The 24,963-nt window shown below is 48.1% G+C and overlaps 1 protein-coding gene across 2 annotated transcripts in view; it reads left to right on the top strand.

The window, feature by feature from the left end:
* The first annotated feature begins 147 nt into the window (after positions 1-147).
* LOC147636112 (protein pleiotropic regulatory locus 1-like) overlaps positions 148-24,963 on the top strand; it is a 143,833-nt gene continuing 119,017 nt past the window's right edge. For both annotated transcript variants that reach the window (XM_086801552.1, XM_086801553.1), the window contains exons 1-3: positions 148-359; positions 10,870-10,894; positions 10,985-11,117. In XM_086801552.1, the coding sequence (XP_086657678.1) occupies positions 172-359; positions 10,870-10,894; positions 10,985-11,117 (346 nt within the window). In that variant the 5' untranslated portion in view covers positions 148-171. The remainder of the gene's footprint in view (positions 360-10,869; positions 10,895-10,984; positions 11,118-24,963) is intronic.

A 24,963-nucleotide genomic window follows, 5' to 3' on the forward strand; every position in this document is an offset into this window, starting at 1 on the left:
ATTCTAAAGTTTACACACAAACATTTATATTTAGCGAACTTTTGAAGGTTAAACTACTTTATTGAAGGCCCGGACAAGACATCTCATGTGAAAGGGCGCGTGGAAAACAAGGCGGACACATCACTGAGCCGGCCGTCCAAGGTTTGTACGGTTTGAAGGCACTGGTTACTGATGTGCGTGGGAAACAGAACGCAGAGCTACGCTGAGAACGCGCCATCAATCAGCATGCCTGTTTCTGTAGAGAACGCTCAGGGGGTGGAGCCACAGTCCCTGAAGAAGCTCAGCCTCAAGTCCCTTAAGCGATCCTATGACCTCTTCGCAAGCTCCCACGCCGAGAGGCCTCCGCCAAACCCCGACAGGTCAGCCGCTCTGCTTTTTGCATGTCTTTTTATTCAATCTTCTTGCTTTGTATGCAAATCAAGCATTGTTTACAATACATACCTTATCTCCCTTCCGCCCTTAGGACTTGAGCAAAGGAGTAGGGTCATCTTTAGCTTTTAAAAAATAGAGCCCTCTGTGATATCCGATAGAGCTACCCATCAGGAGTTCTTAGGATGAAGATATGCTTTTCAATCCTCACCATTGAGGTAACGGTGGTATGGACTTGGAATAAATCACAAAGACATGGATAGTAACAGATGTACCTGAAATTACAACAAGCCCCATAGACTGCGGAAACAGTGTCTCTTAAAATCTTTATAATCAGGGTGCATTAAAGCAAATGAGAAACATCATAGTTGCAAAACTAATTGAGGCAAACACCGATAGACATTCTCATTGATTCAAGAGCCAAGGTACATCCAAAGTTTATAATTTGAAGTGGATGCTTCTAGATCCTCACAAGATCAATGCATCAATCTGCTTTCCTAAGGTTTTGCCCAAGATTTAGGTATTCCTCAAATCAATGTTGCTTTTGGGTTTTTGATTCATGCTCTAGAGGAGATTAGGGTGTTGATGCCATGCTTGCATGAGTGTAGGAAAGATCCTGAGGGAGGAGGAGAAGAGAGATGATTATTGTGCGATGATGCTTTTGCTAGGTAGGTGTTTTTTTTTTTGGGCTTTTGTGCACTGTTCATGCAGGTACAAGTGCATATGCGCGCGCACGTGTGGGTTCGTGATGTTGAGTGTAAGCCCATCGGAGCGTGCAGTGACAGATTCAACCATGTGTCCAAGAGATATAGATAGGGAGAGAAGAGTGAGAGATGTTACAACTTACAGGGGTTTTACACAATACACCACGCTGAGCGGGGAACAGGCCCCGCCCCGCCCCCTTTTCAGGAATTTATTTTAGGAACAATCCACGGGCTCTTCCAAGCCAATACAAGAAATGAATACAATATCAAACAAGAGTGCCTATGTCGAGGTCGGGATGAAGTCGGGGTCGAGGCATAAGATCTCTGATGCCGAGCTCACCACGAGGATGACCCACAAGTGTCTCACACCGGGCTAGTACCAATATTCAATATCTGAATCAAGTTTGATGCTTTGAGATTCCCACAATCGCTCTACACCATAACCGAACAAAGAGAATCTCAAAACGTACACTCCAAATTGGTAGATGTAGGGTTGGACACGTTGCAACTTAGGGCAACGGCTCTACCTCAAGTTAGCGCGCAAAGACAACAATAGGAGGTGAAGTAAAGGCTAAGTTTAGCTGATGGCGGAGGTGTTGCTCACATAGCGATATAGAGGCAGCAGTAGGAGGCGGAGTAGACAGCTCAGGGCGACGCAGTAGGTATTGCAGAGGCGGCAGACTAGCGGTGCTCTAAGGAGGTGGCGGTGACAGCGGAAACATATAAATAAGCGGCGGAGGCGGGCTATGGGTGGTGTAGGCGACGGAGTTGAGCTCTAGGCAGCAGGGGCAATGCCGTTGGTGGTTCAACTGGCACAGGCGGCACTGCAGGTAGGGCAGAGGCTGAGGGTGGAGAGGGAGATTTTGATGATGAAGATGATGATCAGGCCTTCAAAGATGGGTCTCCCAAGATGGCTCTCCAAAAATTTTATGATTCTCCTAGAGGGTCCAAGCTTCTTTATATACTTGAAAAGGGGTCCTTGCTTTGCTTTCGCTTTATCTACTTGCTTTTGCTTTTTCTCATTTAAATATTCATGTTAGCCAAAGTTCTTGATTTGTGCTTTCACAGCATTAGGGCCTTGCTTTTTGGCCTTGGAGCTGCTTTTTGATCCAGTTCGATGTCCTCTTTCCAATGGTGCTCTCAGCTTTTGGTCAACATAGTTTGACTTTTTTACTTTTTCTTGCTTTTTGACCAATACTGGTGCATTGTCCAATGCAAGCTTTAGGAACCCTGTTTCCATGTATCCATCAACTTGTCCAAGTGTCTGGGCATGAGTTCCATCATGAGAAAAGAGCTCGGAGGGCCAAATAGTTACATTCTCTCCCTCTTATATCATAGTTGTCCTCAACTGTGGGGTACAAATATTTCATATGATTGTGGTACTAGCCCCATCTGGTGCTCTTGTGCATTTGGTCTTTCCTCATATATGTGGTATCGTCTGCTCATCTGGCAACATCTTTATGCCTTTTCTCTGATCGATGTCGTTGTTCTTGATGGTACACGTTCTTCATAATTTGTCACATGTGTTAGATATAATAAATGCATACTCACCTTCTGCAAAAACTAGATACAAGCCAGTCAACAAACAAGTATGCATCATTCAGGTCTATTGGGTATTCCAGATACCGGCCAGGTAGCCTGGAGCCCAGTGGACTATTACATGCCATAAATCCTGTTCATGGATTGTCCTGTCTGGTTTCATCGAAACCATGCTGAGCCATCTAGCCACTAGGACCGCTCAGACTTTCACTCCAAGCCTGATAATTCTCCATAGTCATCTGGCCATCTGGTCGCATTGACTGCCCTACTATGAGATACAATATAGTTATCTGGGCCATCTGGTCGCAATGACCGCCCGACTGCAAAACCCAATACAATCATTTGGGCCATTTGGTCACAATGACCACTTGACTGCTACGAAATCCTATACAGTCATCTGGGCCATTTGGTCGCAATGATTGCCCGACTGTGAAATCCAAGATATCTAGCATTGTTGCCGTCGAATGGGTCATCGGCCATTGTTGCGTCCCATATACAAGTCTTGCTCCTTGGGTTGTCGGGCATCATTGCCACCCAAACTAGAGCATGTCCAAATAACCATTATAAGAATAATGATCAATTCCAGTCCAAAATAAAGAGGGTTAGAGGCACAATCCCTCCCTCTTGAATCTGTCTTGATCGCAAGACGTTGATATACCTATACTTCGAATATTTATGAACCAACCACTTCCACAATGCCTACCCCAATGATGAGTATGACGGAAGATGCACGTGTTACCACTGTAGCTAGTACGACACCGCTACCTAGTGAAACAGTACCTACAACAGTGCGTGCCAGTGCCTATCGACCTTATGTACCTATCGCTACTCATGCTCATGTAGCTCCTACGCCTCTTGGTATGCCAATGGCGTATGCTCCACGACCGCCTTATCACAACCCTTACCCAAGAGGGGCTAGGCCTAGTCACATATCATATCCTACGTCAGCTGCCTACATACCAAGACCAACGCCAACTCCTATCAACCAGGCTATTCCAAAAGTGCCTCCACCAACTATGCCTGCTCACCTAGGTGATCTCGGGCTCGAAGTATTTCTGGATAGTCCTTGTAGTACTTTTATGGCATCCATTTCGCATCCAATAGCGAGTAATATGGGCTCCTCTGGGAGCATACACATGGTTGATCTTCTTGGTATCCTAAAGAGGTTCATATACCATCATTCCGTGACTTCGGCAATCCAAAGATAAAATCCATAGCAATACTCTTCCTTAGAACATTCAATGCGTGCAATAATCCTGTTGGTGTTTGTCGATCAAACTTTGACCTTCTGACAAAACATTCTGGAACATAAATCTTAATGTTCTTTCTGCAAGGTCAAGAGTAATAGGTTCTCCCAAGCTTGAGTTGTAGACACTTTTGGTCTTCAAGGCCTTTGTTACACATAAACGGGTTTCTTGTTGGTGTTTGCCGATCAAACTTTGACCTTCTGACAAAACATTCTCGAACATAAATCTTAATGTTCTTTCTACTAGGTCAAGAGTAATAGGTTCTCCCAAGCTTGAGTTGTAGACACTTTTGGTCTTCAAGGCCTTTGTTACACATAAATGGGTTTACTTCATAAAGAATCTTTCTTGATGACAAAAAAGTCACAAAATTTCTATTTTAAAATCTGTTCCAATACAATCCTAGAAATCCTCATCTAAGACTTTCATAGGCCACAACATGGCCCTCATGGTACAAGACTGTTGGAAGGTTGGCGATTTCAAGCGTGTGATCTATGGCTAGAAGGTGCCTTGGCTTATCCCATAAGTGGAAGCATGGGAAGTTGAAGAGCCATATATAGGCTAGAGTGGCACCTTGTCATAATCATCTCCTCTGGCCGGTGTTTCTGGAGGCAACTCACCGGGAGATGGGAGCCCGATGGAGGGATGCTGCAGTGCCCGTTGGGGGTGTTGGAGCTCGATGGTGATGTGTCTCCTACGTGCGTTAGTCTTCCGCTGCGTATTCTGACATGGTATTAGAGCACGGGCATGTGTGGTCCTGGGTGGCTCGGGCGTGTGTGGTCCTGGGCGACCCCCTCGCGCCTCGATGGCTTGCGGAGCTCGAATCGAGGGAGGGTGTTGGAAGGTCGGCGATTTCGAGCGTGTGATCTATGGCTAGAAGGTGCCTTGGATTATCTCATAAGTGGAAGCATGGGAAGTTGAAGAGCCATATATAGGCTAGAGTGGCACCTTGTCATAATCATCTCCTCCGGCCGGTGTTTTGGGAGGCAGCTCACCGGGAGCCCGGTGGAGGGATGCTGCAGTGCCTGTTGGGGGTGTTCATGGAGCTCGATGGTGATGCGTCTCCTACGTGCATTAGTCTTCCGCTGCGCATTTTGACAAAGACTGCTTCAATGCAATCTGCTTTTGACAAACTTCCTGGCAGGATGTCAATTTAATGATCTTCTGACCTCGATAACTTCTTGCTCTGGCAGGTTGGGACTATTTGCAGCCAAGTGTCCCTTCTTTCCACATCGGAAACACTTCCCTTCTTTGGCATATTCCTCAAGTTCATAGTCACAGGGGACGTAGGGGACGGGAGGATGGGACATGGGAGGACGCCGTTTTAGAACGTGTGACGGACGGGGACAGTTGGATGTCCCCTTGGAGGTGTCCCTCACAAGGGACGGGAGATGGTGTGGGGGACGGCACCTGCGGGGATGGCGAGGATTCGTTGCGCACTGTAACGGTCATTTTTTTGACTGTTTTATGCCCGTTGGGAGGCCGTCTTGGGGGCCTTTTTGGGCCATTTTGGCCCAGTCACAAGGGCCATAGTGGCTCTCTTGCCTTGCCTCTTCGAGTCTTCAAGACTCTTGCCTCTCCCTCTTGCCTATCTATATAAGAACAAGCACACACACACACACTTCCTCACATGCACACCTTCAAGGCTCAAGCCTTCAAGCCTCATTGCTCATTGCTCATTGCGCAAGGCTCAAGCCTTCGAAGTTCAGGCACTCTAGTCTCTCTCCCTCAAGAGTCAAGCCTCTTGAGTCTTCCAACTTCCAAGCCATTAGGTTCTCACATAAGCACTCTAGTCTCTCTCCCTCAAGCCTCTTCCAATTGCCAAGCCTCTCACACAAGCACTCTAAACTCTAGTCTCTCTCCCTCAAGCCTCTTCCAACTTCCAAGCCGCTCACACAAGCACTCTAGTCTCTCTCCCTCTCTCAAGCTATCAACTTTCAAGTGACAAGCCATCTTCAACTGTGGCATCCTCCTCACGTGCCGGGGCTTCCCATAGAAGGACGATGGGATGGACATGGTGGCCCATCCGCTCATGGAGGCGGTTCTCAGCCATGGGCATGCAAGCTTTGTCCGTATCGGCGAACGCGAACGGGTGGCGCCGACAAAGTGTGAGCCCACCTCTTGCATGAGAGTGGACATGAGGTGCGGTTTCGCACGAATGTCGTGCCCGAAAAGAGACGGGAACTCCTTGACAAGCTTGCCATCTACGAGGCGGTCGAAGTGGCAAGGAGGACACGAGGAGTGGCTGTGGATCTTGTGACAATGGGGAGAGGAACTCAAGTCTCTACGATGGAGTCATGTGGTGGATCGGGATCATGCACGCCATCACCTTCACCATCGAGTCGGAATGTTGCTCCATCCATCATGTCGGCACCCTCCATCTCCACGGCCTCTCAACCCTTGCGCGGTCCGCGGCGACAATCTACACTTGGGGAGCATTGGAACCCCAAGTTGAAGGAGGAGGTGGATATGGTGGTGGCCCGCTTCTTCTTCCATGACCACATTTGTTGCCTTTCAAGCGGCGCATTGTAGTGCAAGCGGTCGACAACAAAGTGGCAATGGGAGAGGAATGGAGTCTCCCTCATTGTGGATTGATGGAGCAACACCCGCAAGAGGAGTATTCATGGCGTGGTTGCATATTCCCGTGGAGAGATGTACATCATCTCATCTCATGATGCATACGGCACCAAGAAGAGTGCAGATGTGCTTGCGGCGGAGTGGGCTACGACCATGGAGATCATTAGCCCCGAGCATGTAGTGGGCTTTGTTACGGATGGGGAGCCTTCGAATAGGGCGGCGGGAGCTATCCTCCAAGGTATGTATGGACATGTCACGGTGTCCTTTTGTATGGCTCATTGTCCAAACAACCTCCTCAAGGACATAGGGGCATTGCCATGGATCGGCCTGCTCATTGAGGCGGCCAACACCATGATCTCCTTTGTCCTCAATCACCAACGACTTCGGCATGACTTCAACAAGAGGTCCTCTCTCTCTCTCCTCAAATATTCTGACACCTGGTTTGCTTACAACTTTCTCATGTTGGGCCGGTTGAAGGATTGTAGTGGTGCTTTGAGGGGGCTTTTCCTTAGCGACGACGAGTTTGTTGACATGCAAGAGTCCCGTACAAACACCGGCCGAGAGTGTAGGTTATGGGCGGATGACGCCTCTTGGTGGGAGAGTGTGAAGACCACGAATGCTATGGTGAGGCCCATAGTCCACCTATTGAGGATTGTAGACTCTATGCAACCATGCATAGGCAAGGTCTATGAGGCCATGGATCGCATGATAGAGAAGTTGAAAGACTTTGTGCCTGACGAAGACAAATACGAGGAGATCCACGCCTTGTGTCTAGGAAGGTGGAATTCCTACTACTCTCCATTGTGAAAGAATGGGTACTATGCAATGATACCCACAAAGAAATGCTGCAAGAACTGTACAACAGTGTGTATGGACTCCAAGCATAAAGGAGAAAAGAAGATCACTGCTGAATATCACCAGAAAAGGTTGTACATGACGTGGAGCAACACGAGGGAGGTTCCGTAAGCGATTCCGACAATGTCACTGAGAAGATTGGGGAGTTCTCTCGGGTTAAACGACAATTTGAAGAATTTGGGAGTGCTATCAATAACCCCATCCACAAGTTACTAGGTAAACTTCCTTCTTCCTTTGATGTTGGAAATTATTTCATCCCGAGGTGGACTTTCCCATGCACATTCATGCTTGTATTTGGCTCCAGATGAAGCCCTGCATATGCATCTGATCATCAACTTCTCAAGGTCCGCTTCCAACTTGGCAATCTTTACGGAGGAAACACGACCATACCTCCTCTGAATCTCAAGCCATATCTGTTGTGCATTACTCCTAGAAGAGATGAACTGAGCATTAATGTTGGGAGTCATGCAATGTGTGATCATGAGGCAAGCATGAGCATCCAACTGTCCTCGGAATGCTCGATCCACCAAAGAAGGTGTAGAGACAGAAGTCCATACACTAGCACTCTCTAGAAGAAGTTTGGTATAATAGGACTAGGTATGATCTGTGAGAAAAGGACTAGGCCTCAATAGCCTCAAGAAAGCTTCCCGTTGCTTCCGCATGCGGTCAGAGCCACCTCGCAACTTCCCCCATTGACAGCGGAGGGTATGAATGATGTCGAGCCAAATGCTCTAGATGGGCTCCGCAGGTGGAGTGTGGGTATCCTCGATGCCTTCGCTGCATCTAGCTCTCCATATGTGCCAAGCTGCAATGCTACTGTAAATCTCCCATCTCTGGCACAAGCCCGGACTCCAGGGATCAGTAGATGGGACTGGGATTGGTATTGCCGAAATGTGAAGGTGAGAGACCTGAAGGGCTAGCCCCCCACCTCCCTCCTTGTAAGCCATGACAACCTCAGCTTTGTGGCCCAAGTGACAGTGCCCCAAGAAATGATACGTGTTGAAGTCTTGTCCATTGTGAATATGCGGAGAATCTGCTGCCAAATTTGCTGAGCCTTCGGGCAATCCCAAAGACAGTGTCGCTGAGACTCCTGAGGGGGGCCGCACCTTGGACAAGCTGCTAGTTGACCACCGATGGCTAAACCACATGCCAACCACCAAGCTCTTGTGTGCCATCAGCCAAAGAACGAGGGTGATCTTTTGAGGCCGAAAACTGTCCCAGAGCCTCTTCCAAAAATATGGGAAAAATAGCTGTGAGAGGCCTTGTGATTGCCAATGTACTGTTGCTGTCAATCTCTGGCATCTGAGTCTTGTGGCCTAACCGCGTTGTGCGCACGAAGAAGGGTGTGTTTAGAGTCTCCTCTCGAGATCGGCAAGATCACGCCAAGTCCACTCCCCCGGGTCCCACTGGAGGCGCGTGAGGGGCTGGCAGCCTGGCTCTCCCAAATCCATAACCGCTAGAGTCTCTCTTTGGCCACCTTGGCCGGCGGGGGGTCTATGTGCCACTGATGTGCCTAAAATCTGATCGACCTCATCCTTTGTAAGGTGAGCCACTGAAATCCTCCAAAGGGGGCTCTGATCTCTCTAGTCTACCATGGGGACCAATAGAAAAAGTGAGCAACCCATAGCCCTCATCCGTGCCATGGAGTGCCAAGAGAATATCATGCCTAGTGCCTAGCCACTGTGGAGGGTCGGGTCTGGGATAGGTCGGGTCTGGGATAGGTGTGAGCCACTCCTGGGGAATAGTTGAGCTGATGTCGAGGTTGAGTCTCTCTACCCTGGATCCCTACCAGGCCTCTCTCCTGAGCCTCCGGGGGCAGTTGCCTATGTGCAAGCCAATCTCCAAGGGACCTGGCACGTCCTATGCTCAACGTTCCCCATGATACATGAAGACAGGCCCCCAACATGTGGCCACTGGGTGAAGGGATCAGGGGCTACTGAAGACTCTTCTCTGAGGCTACCGGAGCTAACTGCCTAAGGGCCAGCCTGAGGTGATCCCAAGCACGGAGTAGGCTGGCTGCAAAGCCGTCCTCAAAAGCTAGGCTAAATCCGCAAGCCCTCATCTCTGTGAAGATCCATCTAGTGCTCTGCGGCCAGGGGCCCCCTAGGGCCTAGGCTTGGGGTACGGGCTGAAATCCCTTCCAAGGCTCACCACCAGGAAGGAGTCCTCTAACAATCAGCTTGCCCAGCAGGGCGTGGCTCTGAATGGCGGGGTCAATGATGCCCAGGCCTCCTATGTCGTGGCTGAATGATCACTCTCGAGGCCCTTGGCCTGGGCAGACCTCCCATCACTGCTGGCCCACAAGAAGTTCTAGATCAATCGCTATGCATGCTTGGGAGAAGGCCCAACGAGAAGTAATGTACCACATGGTGATACACTTTCGGGACAGTGACATGTGTATGCACTTGCACCCTGGACATACAAACTGTTGAGGATTGCATTGGATCTTATCAACGACTGGTAGAGGAGGGACATGATAGGGTGTGGTATGCTAGTGTCGCTCGATGATTTCTCTCATAGTAACTTCACATGGACTGCTTTCTAGTACAGCCTCGGTGCACCCTCCTTCATCTCACTCATCAAGATGTTAACCAGCTCATCTGTTCTGATCTCGTTGGCCTGCACACTCACACTACACGGTTTTCCTCTTTGGAGATATTCCCGAAGATGAAGTTCTATCGGGATCATTTTTTACGGTTTACAGAGGGTGGTGGATTTGTCCAGTGGCCTGGATATCTGCAGAGACACACATCACACGTCATGCAGATTGCAGTCAGGCAGATTCGAGTCTCATCTCACTGCCTCAGAGTGGAGAAAGAAAGAAAGAAGAAACGTCTATAAAAAACCAAAGACCCAATGGGTCTATGAGACCAACATGTGTTACAACAGTTCCATGTGTAGATTATGAACATGGAAAACAAGTACTGAAAATGAAATGAAACGAGGGAGGTTAGAGGGCATTGCCAGGGAGGACAAGATCGTTGCAACGCACTAGATGCCCATGGTTTTCTGGCCCAACAAGGCTGTCCTCCATGTGGCAGCTTTAGATTTGAGAGACTACGGATTGATGATGAGGGCGTGTCTCTCTCATTATGTCATTGGCCAGGGGCTACCTTGTACTTTCACAGTTTGCTTTGTACTCGGGTCACAATGCACATGGATTATCTTGTACTCTCACATGATCACCATTTTTTAAGTAGCCAGTCTGTTGATTGTTCTTTTATTTTAAAAATATTCCATGACTCAGTCAATCCATGGAAGTACTGTTACACCTCTCGTAGGCCCTTTGGGCATTTTGAAGATGTTAACATTTCTTTAATTGAACAAGCCTCACAACTTCAATCCCATGTAATTGATCGGCTTCTCTCCCTAGATATGATGCCTACCTTCTCCCCTGCCTGTGCCTTATGGGCAGGGATGATGGGATCTCCCATCAACCCCGTCTGGTGGGGTGGGGGAAAGTGCGTAAAGATGCTAAAGCTTTGTTTTCTGCATAGTTAGCACATTAGATAGAACAGGCTTGGATCTTTACTGACTTTTATGTTTCTTGTGTTGCATGGAAAAATCTTGCGGTCGATCAGTATCAGGATTCGAAAAGCTTGCAAGGTTACAATCTTTGTCTATTGGTGCTTCTAGTTTGGTTAGATAGTTTATTTTCTTATTTTTTAATTGGATGTTAGAAATGGTCCTTTTCAGGTTCTCGAAGAATACAAAGCTGTAAAAGACTTCACACCTTTGCCTTTACGAGATGGAGCTAATGTGGCCCTTACAAACTCAGAGGGCGGCGCACTACGTGCTCTACCTGCACCTGGCGAATCGAATGTTAGAGGTAATGTTAGAGCAATAGCCACTCTACACTATACACAAGGTCTGTCGTGCTAGCAAGTCTGTCGATCTTGATGTTTTACTTTGTTTGCATGTCTTCACATATAGTCTACTAGCAAGTCTGTCGATCCATCCACAGTTTGTGTAGACACAGTCCCCTGCCAACGAGATGCTAGATCACATGACCCTTGGCGTAGACATAAGTCCCTTGCCAACGAGGCGTCATGTCCACTCTACCACATGCTCTTCGTGTTAGTATTCAAAACATACACTTTGGAGGAGAGATGGGCTCAAGTTCATTCTACCACGTACACTCAGTATTGGTACCCTGACCACACACGGAGGAGGACAGGTGGGCTCAATTCACTCTATCAGGTGCACTCCGTGTTGGTGTTCTGATGTCAGACCTTGAAGGAGAGGTGGGCTCAAGTGTGTAGGATAAAATAGGAATGATTCACAAGCATTTATTTCCTAGTTCTCCATAAGCATGCCTGCCTATAGATTGTTTTACAGGCATTTCGGCCGCCAATAGAAATCCATGGGAAAATCCATGAGCTATGCATGAGTTTCATACGTCCACTACATCCTGAGTCCGAGTTCTGTAGCGCGAATCTGTGAGCTCCCCCCCCCCCACATCTTCCCCTTCTTTCTCACCGCCTGCCTACGCATCCCCCGATTTGCCCTCCGCACCCCCCCCCTCCGCACCTGTCCCCCCCCTCTACGCCCCCTCTCCCCTGCTGCTTCCCGCTTTTCTGCCTGCGCCACCCTCCCCTTCCCCTTTCCACCCCGCACCCCGCCCCCTCCCCTTCCCTCTCTTCTCCCGCCTTCTGGCCCCCCTCCCATGTCTCTCCCTTCCCTCCTCCTTAGCCTCTCCTCTGACTTCTTTGCCCCCTCCGTCTTCTACAGATAACTTTCTCAATTCTTGGGGCATTCTCCATTCGGCAAGTCTCAGCATTTTCTGGTCTTCACCCTCATGAGGACTTCATGGCAACCACTCCGTCAACCCTGATTGAGGCCGCCGTTACTTGCTTATGTTTCTCTGAAGCGGACCTTCAACTCCTCGCTACGACTGTTGCATCAATAGAGGCCTCCACTCTAGTATGCAACATTGTCAGTAGCCGCCCTACGCATGGACAACTTAGAGATCTTTTGCAAGCAAGCCTCATCGGTGAGCTTGCAAAGATCATAGACATTCATCCTCTGGGACGTGGCTACTACCAGGTTGAGTTCGACTCGCCAACGTCATCAAATCGAGTCATGCAACTGAGCCCCGTTTCATTGTGTGCGGCCCAGGCATTCTTTGCACGGTGGCAACACGGCTTCGACCCGGTGTTCGACCCACTGGCTGGTGTGTCGGGCTTCCCATGCCTCAAGAAGGAATACCTTCCTCTTCTCCTGGTGATCGGTGAAGCCAATGGGAAAGTGATGGAATCCCCCCCCCCCCCCCCCCACTGCTACCTCGTCTCTCGCACACACAGGCGGCTGAGATTCCATCCCTTCGCATTTGTATTGCCTCGCCGTAGACAGTGCCTCATGTCATATCTATCACATGCCTTCAGGGCGACCCCATCATTCAGCAAGTGGAGTACTCAGGTCTTCCGGTCCAATGTTTCATTTGCAAGCATATGGGCCAGCTCGCCAGAGCTTGCCCTTGGCGCTAGTCCAGGAGACCCCCTCTGGTGATTCCTCTCTCTGGTCCTCATTCAGATCCTCACCAAGGAGTAGAGAGAGAGGCAGGTTCTCAGGCAAGGAGCACCAGGACCCGGCCACGGATGACCCTGTTGCCAGAGAGTGGCGGACCGTTGGCCCGCCCCTAGGCCATAAGCCGACTACTAGAGCTAAACGCCGTTGCCAGTGCTAGGCTATCAGAGTACCGGAGGATTCAGTTCTGTCAGAGAACCGTTTCGAGCGTTTATCACAACTTCCACCCGTTGGCGATGGGCCCCCTTGAGTCACAGCGAGGATCCCTCTGGCCCCTCTGGTTTGGCGGCCACTTCCAATCTAGGATTCCTCCTCCGGCTCTCAGTTTCTCATGAGGCTAGCTGGCCCCACTGAACCCCCGATGAGCCCTCCCAGCAACCTTCCTCTATGATGGATCACGCCCAGTCACTCCCTTCTCCTTCCTCTCCGCCTCCCCACCCCCACCCCCACCCCCCTCCGCCTCCTCCCTCCATCCTCACCTCCGACTCTTCCCACAACAGTCGCCTCTGCCCTGTCCTATTCCTATCCAGAGCACTCCCATCACCCTCCAGCAACACCCGACCCAAAGTGGAGGCAGCGGCAATATCCATTCGCCGCTTGATTCATCGATTCTCAGAGCCGGTAGAGATGACCATCATTACTTCCCCGTGCCCGCCAGAGTCCCAAGTGGGCCCCCCAAGATCTTGGGGCTGCCTATGGATTACAACTTCTTCCGATGTCTTCCGGCGGAAGGGACAGATATTTTTAAGGAGATAGTAGCTCCCATTCGGATATGTGTGGTGTTTCATCACTCCAGACGTTCTATGCCAGAGAGTGGTGCGATGATCTTCTCCTTTTCTTTGAGTGCAACCTCGAAGACAGAGTAGGACTCGGATATGTGTGGCTGTCGCCATCCAGGGGCAAGCAGCTAGGCTTTCACACCATCTTCACGATCTTCGCACCACCGACGTGCTCACTCACCTTTGGCCCTTGGCTAGGATGGAGCTTGGAGGCTCAGGCCATAAAGACCAGGACGGGGAGGTGGTGGCCTCCAACCTAGAGGTGCTTCTCTTTGTGTTCTTGCATATCTAAGTCGCAGTACCCCTCCCCCCTTCTTACAGATACCTCCATTGTGATTGATGGAGTTTGGAGTATGCCTACACTAGCGCTCAGACAGAGTGGCGACACATGGAGGACAGAATCCGCGCCCATTTGGCGTGCCTTCGCCGCAGGACTGATTGTGATTATTCCCCATCTAAACCCACACCCAGGACTCTTCGAGTGGAGGGCAGTTCCGATAGCTCCGCCTCCCACAAAGATTGATATGTGGATAGTCTCATGGAACATTCAGTGCTTTCAAAGGCAAGGCGTCCTAAGAGGAGAGCTTCACAAAGCCACAGTTGGGGGACCCATTGACATTCTTTTCCTCCAAGGGCACCACCTTTCCGAGGGGTGTACCCGCTGATGTGGGAAGTTTTTACTAGGCAGGAGCCAAACTTTTTGGTCTCCCTATTTTAGCCCATCAGGGACGCTGGGAGGAGTTTGTATTTATGTCAGTGAGCAGCTCTTGCTGGCTGTGACATGCGCAAGTGTCAGTGTCTCTAGGCGAGCACAGTGGGTTACCATTATGATTGGAGAGGACTACGTGGGCTTCCTCAATGTTTATGCCTCGACGAATGCCGCAACAGGTAGAGCCGTCTTCTGGAGCACAATCCGTCAGGCCCTTCCTCAAGCTGACTTTTGGTGCATGGGTGGAGACTTCAACTTGATTGAGGCAGCAGAGAATAGACTTCGAGGAGGCACAGACACAGTCTCAGGCGCAGAGTACTCTGCTTGTGGGAGTAGCTGATCCTAGCACTCAGGGGACAAGAACCGTGGCATCTCCCAAGAGATTGGGCACAGCCTCGACAGCCTGTGCTTCTTGCGGTCTAATAGGAGGAGCACTGGCCCAACCTCTCTCGACTGACATGTTTTATGTGGATGAGTGGGCTTGTGGCCGTGGGAGCATAATCAGCATCTTGGCGGGCAGTACTTTTTATGATCACGCTCCGTTTATTGTGTCCTTAGAGGACCCCTGGAGGCAAGATAGGCATGTGAGCACTAGGATTCCGGAAAGCCTTATATAGGACCCCGAGATTTGCAGCAGGATAGAGCAAATATGGGTGGGACTGGATTTTATTTCAGGCTCTGCCGCGTTCACCTTGGATGTGGGCCTTGGTGAGATCAGCAAATTCTTGCACGAGGCACCTCAGAGCAGATTGGAGGGATTTCGTGAGCAGGAGAGGAGCTTGAGGAGGATGTTGGTGTTGGAGTCCAGTAACAGTAACAGTTGGGACTCACACACTCACACACACAAACCTGCACATTAGGGTTAGGTGCAGGATGGAGAAGCTCACACACAGAAATGAGAGAAAGAGAGAGAGAGAGAGAGAGAGAGAGAGAGAGAGAAATGAAATGAAATGAAATGTTATATTAACGTCTTCAAAAGGCCATAATGACCTATGAGACCAAAAGTTACATCATGGTGGATCTGATACAATGTCTGGATAAAAAAAACCCAGAAAATGAAAAATAAAGATGATACTACAGGCACCTAGAAAATGAAACTGGAAATGGAAGGTAAACAGAAACCCTTATAGGGTGTGAATATAGTGAGGGGGGGGGGTACGCTATGGAGGTGAGTGGAATATAGTGAGGGGATACAATATCATGTGGGACGGAGGGGTACACTATGGAGGTGCCTCCATCTCATAATATGTGCCGCATCGGACGCTGGCGGATCTCCTCAATATCCTCCATGGTGAGTACTCTGATTGGACGTCTCCCATGCCAAAAGTGTGGTAGAGAGAGAGAGAGAGCCAAAAGTGTGGTAACCACAAAATGCAAGTCAACCCTTGCACTTGCCTCTGTAGAAGAAAACGCAGCCTGGGGGCTGGCCGACAGCAGTAGGAGGGCTTGTAGATCAAAAAACGCAGCTAATGAAGAAAACGCAGCCACTGTTGAAGTATCTACAGCCAAGAGAATCTAGGGAAGCAAAAAACGCAAGGCATAGTTGAAGAAGGAGAGAAACAGAGAGCATATTTTTGTGCAACAGCTGGAGCCCAAGCATATGATACCATGAAAGAATGTGCACAAGCGGAAGTAAATAAACATGAGAGAGAGAAAGATTGCAAGCAAGAACAAGAGCTTTATTAGCTTGAGGTTACAGAGTACAAGAGCCAACAAATAGGGCAATGTAAGATGATTGAATGAATAAAAGAGAGCAACTCTTATATACTTGTGCATGAAGCAGGTCGGCTGAAGAAAACAGGCCGACAGGACCTCCACGACAGCAAAAGAAGATGCAATATTTTAACAGTTCCCAGTGGACCGTTAGTTGGACGGGAACAACTACGGCATATGGAAGGTAAAGATGGAATCTGTTTTGGAGTCTTACGAGTTGGACGGGAACAACTACGGCATATGGAAGGTAATGATGGAATCTGTTTTGGAGTCTTATGACCTTGCTGATTTCATTGTTGTTGGGGTTCCACGACTGGAGTTAGAGGAAGGGGAGTTACCCTCGATTTGGAAGGAACGCGAGGCACAGGCACAGTTATGGGATCGTGTCAATGCCAAGGTTCGTTCTTCATTTTCCTCAACTGCACACCGCAGGTAATCAATCATACCAAGCATATGACACTAGCCAAAGGTATACGGCAGCATTTGGCTTCTCTTTAAAATAGGGTATCGCCCATGAAGAGGATCTTCTTGGAAGTACAGATGCGGGTGATGAATCCTGCAAAGTAGTTGACGATGCGGGAGCACATCAACAAGCTCTTCAGCAGGAAGTCCTCCAAGCTAGGAAAGAGATATCATTGGAGGTTATGGCCATAATAATGCTGTCACATTTGCCCTCTCAATACTCAGCATTTTACTCTTCGTTGATTACCAGTGGTGGCAGGGTTAGCACCATCACATGGGAGGAGCTTGTTGTAAAGCTTTTATAGCTTTATAAACATGATTAAGACTTAATTAACAAACATAAGACAAATGCTGATAGAAAGATTGAGTTGAGTTATTTGCATTGAGACAGGGGCCTTTCTTAAATAGAGGCCGAAAGGGTACAAGTGAAGAGACACATCCCTGGGAAGGGGTGTGGCTCTTGAGTCAACGGTTATGTTCTTTGGACTTAGGAGTGTGCCTTTTAATGAATAGACATGTCCTTTGATAGTGACCCATGTGTAAGGGCGTGATCCTTCACAGTGTCCTTTCAGTTAATAAGGAATTAAGGAGTAATTAAGGAGAGATTAAGAGAGTTAGTCATAATCGTGACATTCCCTCCAACTTAAAATAAGACTCTGGCTAAGAAGAGATGGTTGGTCTTTGAAAGAATTCCCGAAGAAGTTTTGGATATTCTTGTAAGTCTTCATCACTTTGCCAAGTAGAGTCGGAATCATCAAGATGTCTCCATTTAACCAAAAATTCTGTAGTGAGTTTATGTCGTGTTTCTTTCTGTCTGACATCAAGAATTATCTCTGGAATTAAGAGTATGTGTTCATCTTCGATTTCTGGAACATAATCTAAATGATCTAAAACTGGAAAATCACCGTCCACAAACTTCTTGAGCCAAGAAATGTGGAAAGTTGGATGAATTCTACCCCAAGAAGGTGGTAACTCCAACTTATAACTGAGAGATGAGTTCTTCTTAATAATACGAAAGGGTCCATAATATCTTGGGCGAAGCTTTGGGAAAACTGATTTCACTGTCTTGTATCGATGAGGGACAATATATAATAATACCAAGTCTCCTTCTTGAAATTCAATGTGACGACGACGCTTATTAGCTGTGCGTTGATATTGCTCTTGGACGCTGATTATCTTATCCTTAATCTGTAATAGAATATCTTGCATTTCCTGAATGAGGTGGTCTGCTAAAGCCACTTTATGTTGAAGAACAAAGTTGGCAGGAATAAGGGGAGTATGGCCATAAGCTGCTTGAAAAGGCGTCATTCCAATAGCTGAATGATAAGAATTATTATAAGCAAATTCCACCAAAGGTAAATATTCTTCCCATGAAGCTAATCGAGACTGAACATAATGTCGTAGCATTTCTTCCAGAATCTGATTAACTCGTTCCGTTTGTCCATCTGTCTGAGGATGATAAGCAGAGCTAAAGAGTAAATTTGTACCAAGAGACTTGAATATCGAAGTCCAGAAATGTCCTGTAAACTTTGGATCTCGATCCGAAACTATAGATTTTGGCAATCCATGAAGTTTGAAGATATACTGTACAAACAGTACTGCAATATCTGAAGCTTGGGTTGCTTTCTTTCACGGGATGAAATGTACCATTTTAGAAAATCTATCAACCACCACAAGAATCTGTGTATTGCCTTTAGAAGAACGTGGCAATGAAGTGATAAAATCCATAATAATACTTTCCCAGCGTTCATTGGGAACTGGAAGTGGTTGAAGAAGACCAGCTGGAACTTGTCTGCTAGCTTTCATACGTTGGCATGAGAGACACGCTGTAACAAACTTAATAACATCTTGCTTCATTTGAGGCCAATAGTATGTAGCTGTCAAAAGACGATAAGTCTTGTTGATACCTGGGTGTGCAGCATAAGTGACCTCTGTCAGAATATGCAGCGGAAATGATAACCAAACTTGGGTAGACAAGAGCAAGTAGACTGCCGAAAATAATCAGCACAAGAAACACAGAGAGATAGGTGTGTAAACTCTTCTCTATACACAAGATCCCGGAAATACTGAATGAGAAAGTGGTGGGGGCTGAGGGGCAATATATACAACTCCTAGAGGGCAGTCGGCCAGCAGCAGAGAGTGCCCACGACTGGAGAAAAACCCCACGACTGCATAAATGCAGTCGGCCAGTATCCTGATGCCCACGACTGATGAAAAAGCAGTCGGCACTGTATCTCTATATGCTTGGTCCGGGCATGGAAAACCGGGTTCCGAGCAATAGCTATACAACTCTGGTTATCACACTGGATGACTGTGGGCTCCCTCTGTGGAAACCCAATCTCGCCTAGCAGCCTCCGCAGCCATACAACCTCACAAGCAGCACCACAAGCAGCCCGATACTCTGCCTCTGTCGAAGAAAGGGCAATAGTTGGCTGCTTCTTGCTGCTCCAAGAAACTGCTCTTGAGCCGAGGGTAAAAGTGTATCCTGAAGTAGATCTCCTCGTGTCTGGATCTCCTCCCCAATCTGAGTCACTCCAACCTTGGAGCTTGACTCCATTCCCTCCTGTGTAAAAGAGTCCCAGATCCTTCGTACTCTGCAGATACCGCAAGATCCGCAATCCTGCGTCCCAATGAGTCTTCAATGGTGTCTGCATAAAAGAGCTCAACAGCCCCACGGAGAAGCTCAAGTCCAATCTGGTGTTCAGCAACCAGATCAATGAACCAACCAACTTCCGGTACTGCGAGGCATCAATTGGCTCACAAGGATCTGTAATGGTTAACTTTGTGTTCGGATCCATCGGCGAAGTAACAGGCTTGCAGTTCTCCATCCCAAAGGCCTCAAGCAACTCATGAACATACCGCTGCTGAGAGACGAAAAACCCCTCTGGGTCTTCCAGATCTCCAATCCCAAGAAGAAGTGGAGTAAGCCTAAGTCGGTCATCTCAAACTCCTTTGACAGGGTAGCCTTCGTCGCTCCAATGTGCTCCACATGACCGCCGGTGAGAATGAGATCATCCACATAAAGGATGATAAGTGTGACCATGCTGCGTTCCCGAAAGAGATATAGGTTCGGATCTGCAACCGATCTCTGAAATCCAGTCCGAATAAAGAAGGAATCAATCTTCTGATTCCAAGCCCTGGGAGCCTGCTTAAGACCATACAAGGCCTTACGTAACCTGTAAACCATCCCTTCCGATCCTGGAACAATAAAGCCTGGAGGCTGCTCAACGTACACCTCCTCCTGCAGGTCACCATTAAGGAACGCAGATTTTACATCCATTTGATACACGGGCCACCTCTGAGAAGAAGCAAGGGCAAGAACGGTCCGAATCGTGGTCATCCGCGCTGTCGGTGCAAAGGTATCCTCGTAGTCGATGCCTGGCCGCTGAGCATAACCTTTAGCCACAAGCCTGGCTTTGTGTTTGTCCACCAACCCATCGGACGCATATTTGGTCTTAAAGACCCATTTGACACCAATGACTGACCGCTTCGACGGCCTCGGTACCAACTCCCAAGTGTTGTTCTTCTCGATGGCATCAAGTTCCACCTGCATGGCTTTCCTCCAAGTATCCTGTGAAAGGGCTTCCTTTACGGAAGTGGGCTCTTTGTCCCGCATAATACGAGACATCAAAGCATAGTTCACCTGAAGAAGCTCCGCCGTGTTGCTTTTATCTCGGACTCGATGTGATCTTCGAGGGCTGTCCTCTGTGGTCCACTCGGAGGGTAGCTCCGTGACACCTGACTCCCGAAGGGTGTCTAACAACCACCTAGGTACTCGAACAGATCGTGGAGCCTCCTGTGGTCGCGGGGGCTCTACTCCAGCTGGGGGCTCAACCTCCTGTGATGACTGAGGTGGATCAACTGGAATGATAGACTGGGAATCATCATCAGACTCCTTTGGATCTCCAAGAAGTGGCGGCTCCTCGACAGTGGATACTGGAACATGCTCGTCAAAGACCACATCCCGGCTGACAACAATCTCGTTCCTCTCTGGATCATACAACCTGTATCCCTTGGAAAGAGAGTTATACCCCACAAATACCAGCTTGCGGGACTTGGAGTCAAGCTTCCCCCTCTGCTTCTTCGGAATATGTACATACGCATCACTCCCAAAGACACGGAAGTGCGAGACATCGGGTTTCCTGCCAAAGTATGCCTCAAATGGAGTCATATGGGGTACTGAAGTCGTCGGAGAGCGGTTGATGGTATGGACAGCTGTTGCCACAGCCTCACCCCAAAGTGGACGAGGAAGATCACGATGCTCCAGCATGGTCCTCGCCATCTCCACCACAGTCCTGTTCTTACGTTCAACAACTCCATTCTCCGAAGGCGATCCGGTATTGGCCAATTCCCTTTTGATGCCATGGTCTGCACAAAACCTGAAAAATACAGTCGAGGAGAATTCACCTCCTTTATCAGCCCTGAGAGTCGTAACCTGATATCCGGACTCTTTCTCCACCATCACGTGCCAATCCTTGAACCGAGCAAAAGCTTGGTCCTTCTGGGAAAGAAAGTAGACCCACGTGAATCTGGTACAATCATCAACAAGCAGCATGAAGTAGAGAGATCCTCCCAAGGATGGAATCTGCTGTGGTCCACACAAGTCAGTGTGAATCAACTCCAATGGTTTCGAAGCCCGCCTGGAAGCCTGCTTCGGAAAGGATTCCCTGTGCTGCTTACCACGTATGCAAGAACTGCAGCTTCCTTGCCTACTACCAACATCTGGCAAGCCAACCACCATCTGGTCCCGGAAGGCGCGCTGCAAAGCATCCACATTTAAGTGGCCAAAACGAAAGTGCCACAAATCTCCGACCTGAGAGCCTGTCAATGAGGAGAGTGCAGAGAGCTTGTAGATGCCATTCTCCACACCGCCTTCCCAAACAACTTTGCCTGTCTCACGGTCCCTTAGAGCAACTGAATGCTCCTCAAATTCCACCCGAAAGCCAGTCTTGCATACCTCATGCAGTGACAGAAGATGAAAACCCAGAGCAGGGACATAAAGAACACGGGAAGCATGCTTGCTGAAACTCGCGGCGGGTGCCCGGGGGACTAGGGCCTTTGACACACTTGTCGATACCATCAATGCATATTACAACACTTAAACATGGCCACAGCCTTAACACATATCCATCATCGCTTTGCATAAAACATAAAAGCTGGACAAAACATCCACAAATGCTGAAAATGGAGCTTGCACATGTGACACCGCATAGAGGCCGGAATGGGCCGACTCCCCCCCCTTGGAGTATTTTATTACCCAAGGAGAATAATATCATGTACAAGCTTTGAGGGCCTTACTCTCCCCACGGGAGATGCCGGATTATCCCTATACAGATGCCATAACACAGCCCAACACAAGGCTACCAAGCCGGAACATAGGCTGTAGAAATGCCGAGCCAACAATATAATCCATATACCTCCGTGTGGGTACTGATTCTTCCCCAAAAACCACGGGTCTTCATGCAATAGAGCTGGTACAGCAAGTACAACTCTCCATTCAGTCGGTACAGCAGGTACAATGGCTGGTACAGCAAGTACAGTGGCTGGTACAGCAGGTTCAGTGGCTGGTACAGCCGGTACGGTGGTTGGTGCAGTCGGTACAGCAAGTACAAATGCTGGTACAGCAGGTACAATGGCTAGTACAGCAGGTACAATGGCTGGTATAGCCGGTATGGTGGCTGGTACAGCAGGTACAGTGGCTGGTACAGCTGGTACGATGGCTGGTACAGTAAGTACAGCAAGTACAAATGCTGGTGCAACAAGTACAATGGCTAGAAATCATAATAAATGATTAAATACCCTTGCCTTCAGTATTTCTTCGCGATGGAAGCCTCCAAAACAGTCCCCAAACAGCCGGTATTCTTCATGGGCAGCCTTCAAGAGAGAGAGAAAGAGAGTAGCCATCATTAGAGAAACCTTCAACGGTGGTAGAGGCTAGTGTGCAGCAAGAGAGCCTCTATTAATGAAGAGAGAGGGCTCCAATTTATAGATTTGGGCCTCCCATGAGCTAAAATGGCAAGAGAAGGCTACAATGACAAGTGGAGAGCCACACAATAGCTGAAGTGACAAGTGTGAGGCCACTTGTCTCACTTTGATCCATTTTCTAACAAGTGTCAGGCCACTTGTCTCACTTTGATCCACTTTCTTGCCACATGTCCCAATCTAAGAGATGGATTCTCCCATAATCTTTAGCTCTAAAAATATCCCAACTAGTAGACATTCTGTCATAGGCACTTTGCCAACTCTTGGTATCTGCTCAATTCCAGATGTAATGACGCGAACAGAATTTCCATCGGAGTCAGGCCAAAAATAGGTGCCCATGTTCCCTTCCATCTGCTCTCTATTGTTCCACCCTCACATGGTAGAAACAATCTTGAAGAGAGCACGTAGGACAAGAGAACACTACACAGGGTATGTGAATCACGAGTTTCATAAGTCCAATGCATCCCAAATAAAGGAAGCCAAAAAGAATAATCCATCCCAGTAAAAGGGAGCCATAAACATAATCCATAAACCTGAGGATGGATCCAAATCCCTAGAAAAGAAGTCCAAGAATCCATAAACCTGTATACCATAATCCTTGTATACTATAACTCTTACCACATACTCCGTGCTAACCACACACCTTGGAGTAGAGGTGGACTTTATCCATAAAAGCATCATATCCATGAGATATCCAAAGATTTCTTCTCTGTAAACTCGAATAGATTCGTCCATAGAAATTGCTTGTGAAGCCCACTATCTATATAAATGTCGTCCAAGAAAGAAATCTCCATAGATATAATCCATCCCAATAAAGGGAGCCATGAAAAGAATTCATCCCATTAAAGGGAGCCATAAACAATGTTTCCCTGAAACCATCTCAAGACAAACAACAACATCTTTCTTCTTGCATAGCTATACAAGGGTTAGTGAACATCAAAAACTCTTCATAGTAAATAGCAAAAGCACCAACTTTGCAAACTCAAAGTATACTTAGCTTTTCTTTGCCAGGTTGGTCATGAAGCCAAAAGAAATATCTCGTCACCATATCCTTAACATATCCTGAGATATATCTCCATATAGCTTGTCTGTAAGCTTGATAATATAATCCACAATATCCATATGGAAAGAGTGCTAAACGTGTGCACATAAAGCCAACTTCACACTTCCACGATAAAATTCTGTGAATTTATAAATCCTTAGATCAACAAGCTGTCTACTGCTCATGCTCTTGCTTCATAAGCTATGAAGCGGCTGGCCATGCTTAACACCAATGATGGTAAGTGTGGTCCCCACTTGAGATCTTTTCTCTTCCTTATTGATAGAAGGAAGCCTCCGCTTCCAAGAAAGCCTATACTCTGATACCAATGAAACTCGCGGCGGGTGCCCGGGGGACTAGGGCCTTTGACACACTTGTCGATACCATCAATGCATATTACAACACTTAAACATGGCCACAGCCTTAACACATATCCATCATCGCTTTGCATAAAACATAAAAGCTGGACAAAACATCCACAAATGCTGAAAATGGAGCTTGCACATGTGACACCGCATAGAGGCCGGAATGGGCCGACCCCCCCCCTTGGAGTATTTTATTACCCAAGGAGAATAATATCATGTACAAGCTTTGAGGGCCTTACTCTCCCCACGGGAGATGCCGGATTATCCCTATACAGATGCCATAACACAGCCCAACACAAGGCTACCAAGCCGGAACATAGGCTGTAGAAATGCCGAGCCAACAATATAATCCATATACCTCCGTGTGGGTACTGATTCTTCCCCAAAAACCACGGGTCTTCATGCAATAGAGCTGGTACAGCAAGTACAACTCTCCATTCAGTCGGTACAGCAGGTACAATGGCTGGTACAGCAAGTACAGTGGCTGGTACAGCAGGTTCAGTGGCTGGTACAGCCGGTACGGTGGTTGGTGCAGTCGGTACAGCAAGTACAAATGCTGGTACAGCAGGTACAATGACTAGTACAGCAGGTACAATGGCTGGTATAGCCGGTATGGTGGCTGGTACAGCAGGTACAGTGGCTGGTACAGCTGGTACGATGGCTGGTACAGTAAGTACAGCAAGTACAAATGCTGGTGCAACAAGTACAATGGCTAGAAATCATAATAAATGATTAAATACCCTTGCCTTCAGTATTTCTTCGCGATGGAAGCCTCCAAAACAGTCCCCAAACAGCCGGTATTCTTCATGGCAGCCTTCAAGAGAGAGAGAAAGAGAGTAGCCATCATTAGAGAAACCTTCAACGGTGGTAGAGGCTAGTGTGCAGCAAGAGAGCCTCTATTAATGAAGAGAGAGGGCTCCAATTTATAGATTTGGGCCTCCCATGAGCTAAAATGGCAAGAGAAGGCTACAATGACAAGTGGAGAGCCACACAATAGCTGAAGTGACAAGTGTGAGGCCACTTGTCTCACTTTGATCCATTTTCTAACAAGTGTCAGGCCACTTGTCTCACTTTGATCCACTTTCTTGCCACATGTCCCA

Source organism: Cibotium barometz, chromosome 8 (assembly GCF_041138505.1).
Source record: "Cibotium barometz isolate CiBa-2024 chromosome 8, ASM4113850v1, whole genome shotgun sequence".
Taxonomy (NCBI): Eukaryota; Viridiplantae; Streptophyta; class Polypodiopsida; order Cyatheales; family Cibotiaceae; genus Cibotium; species Cibotium barometz.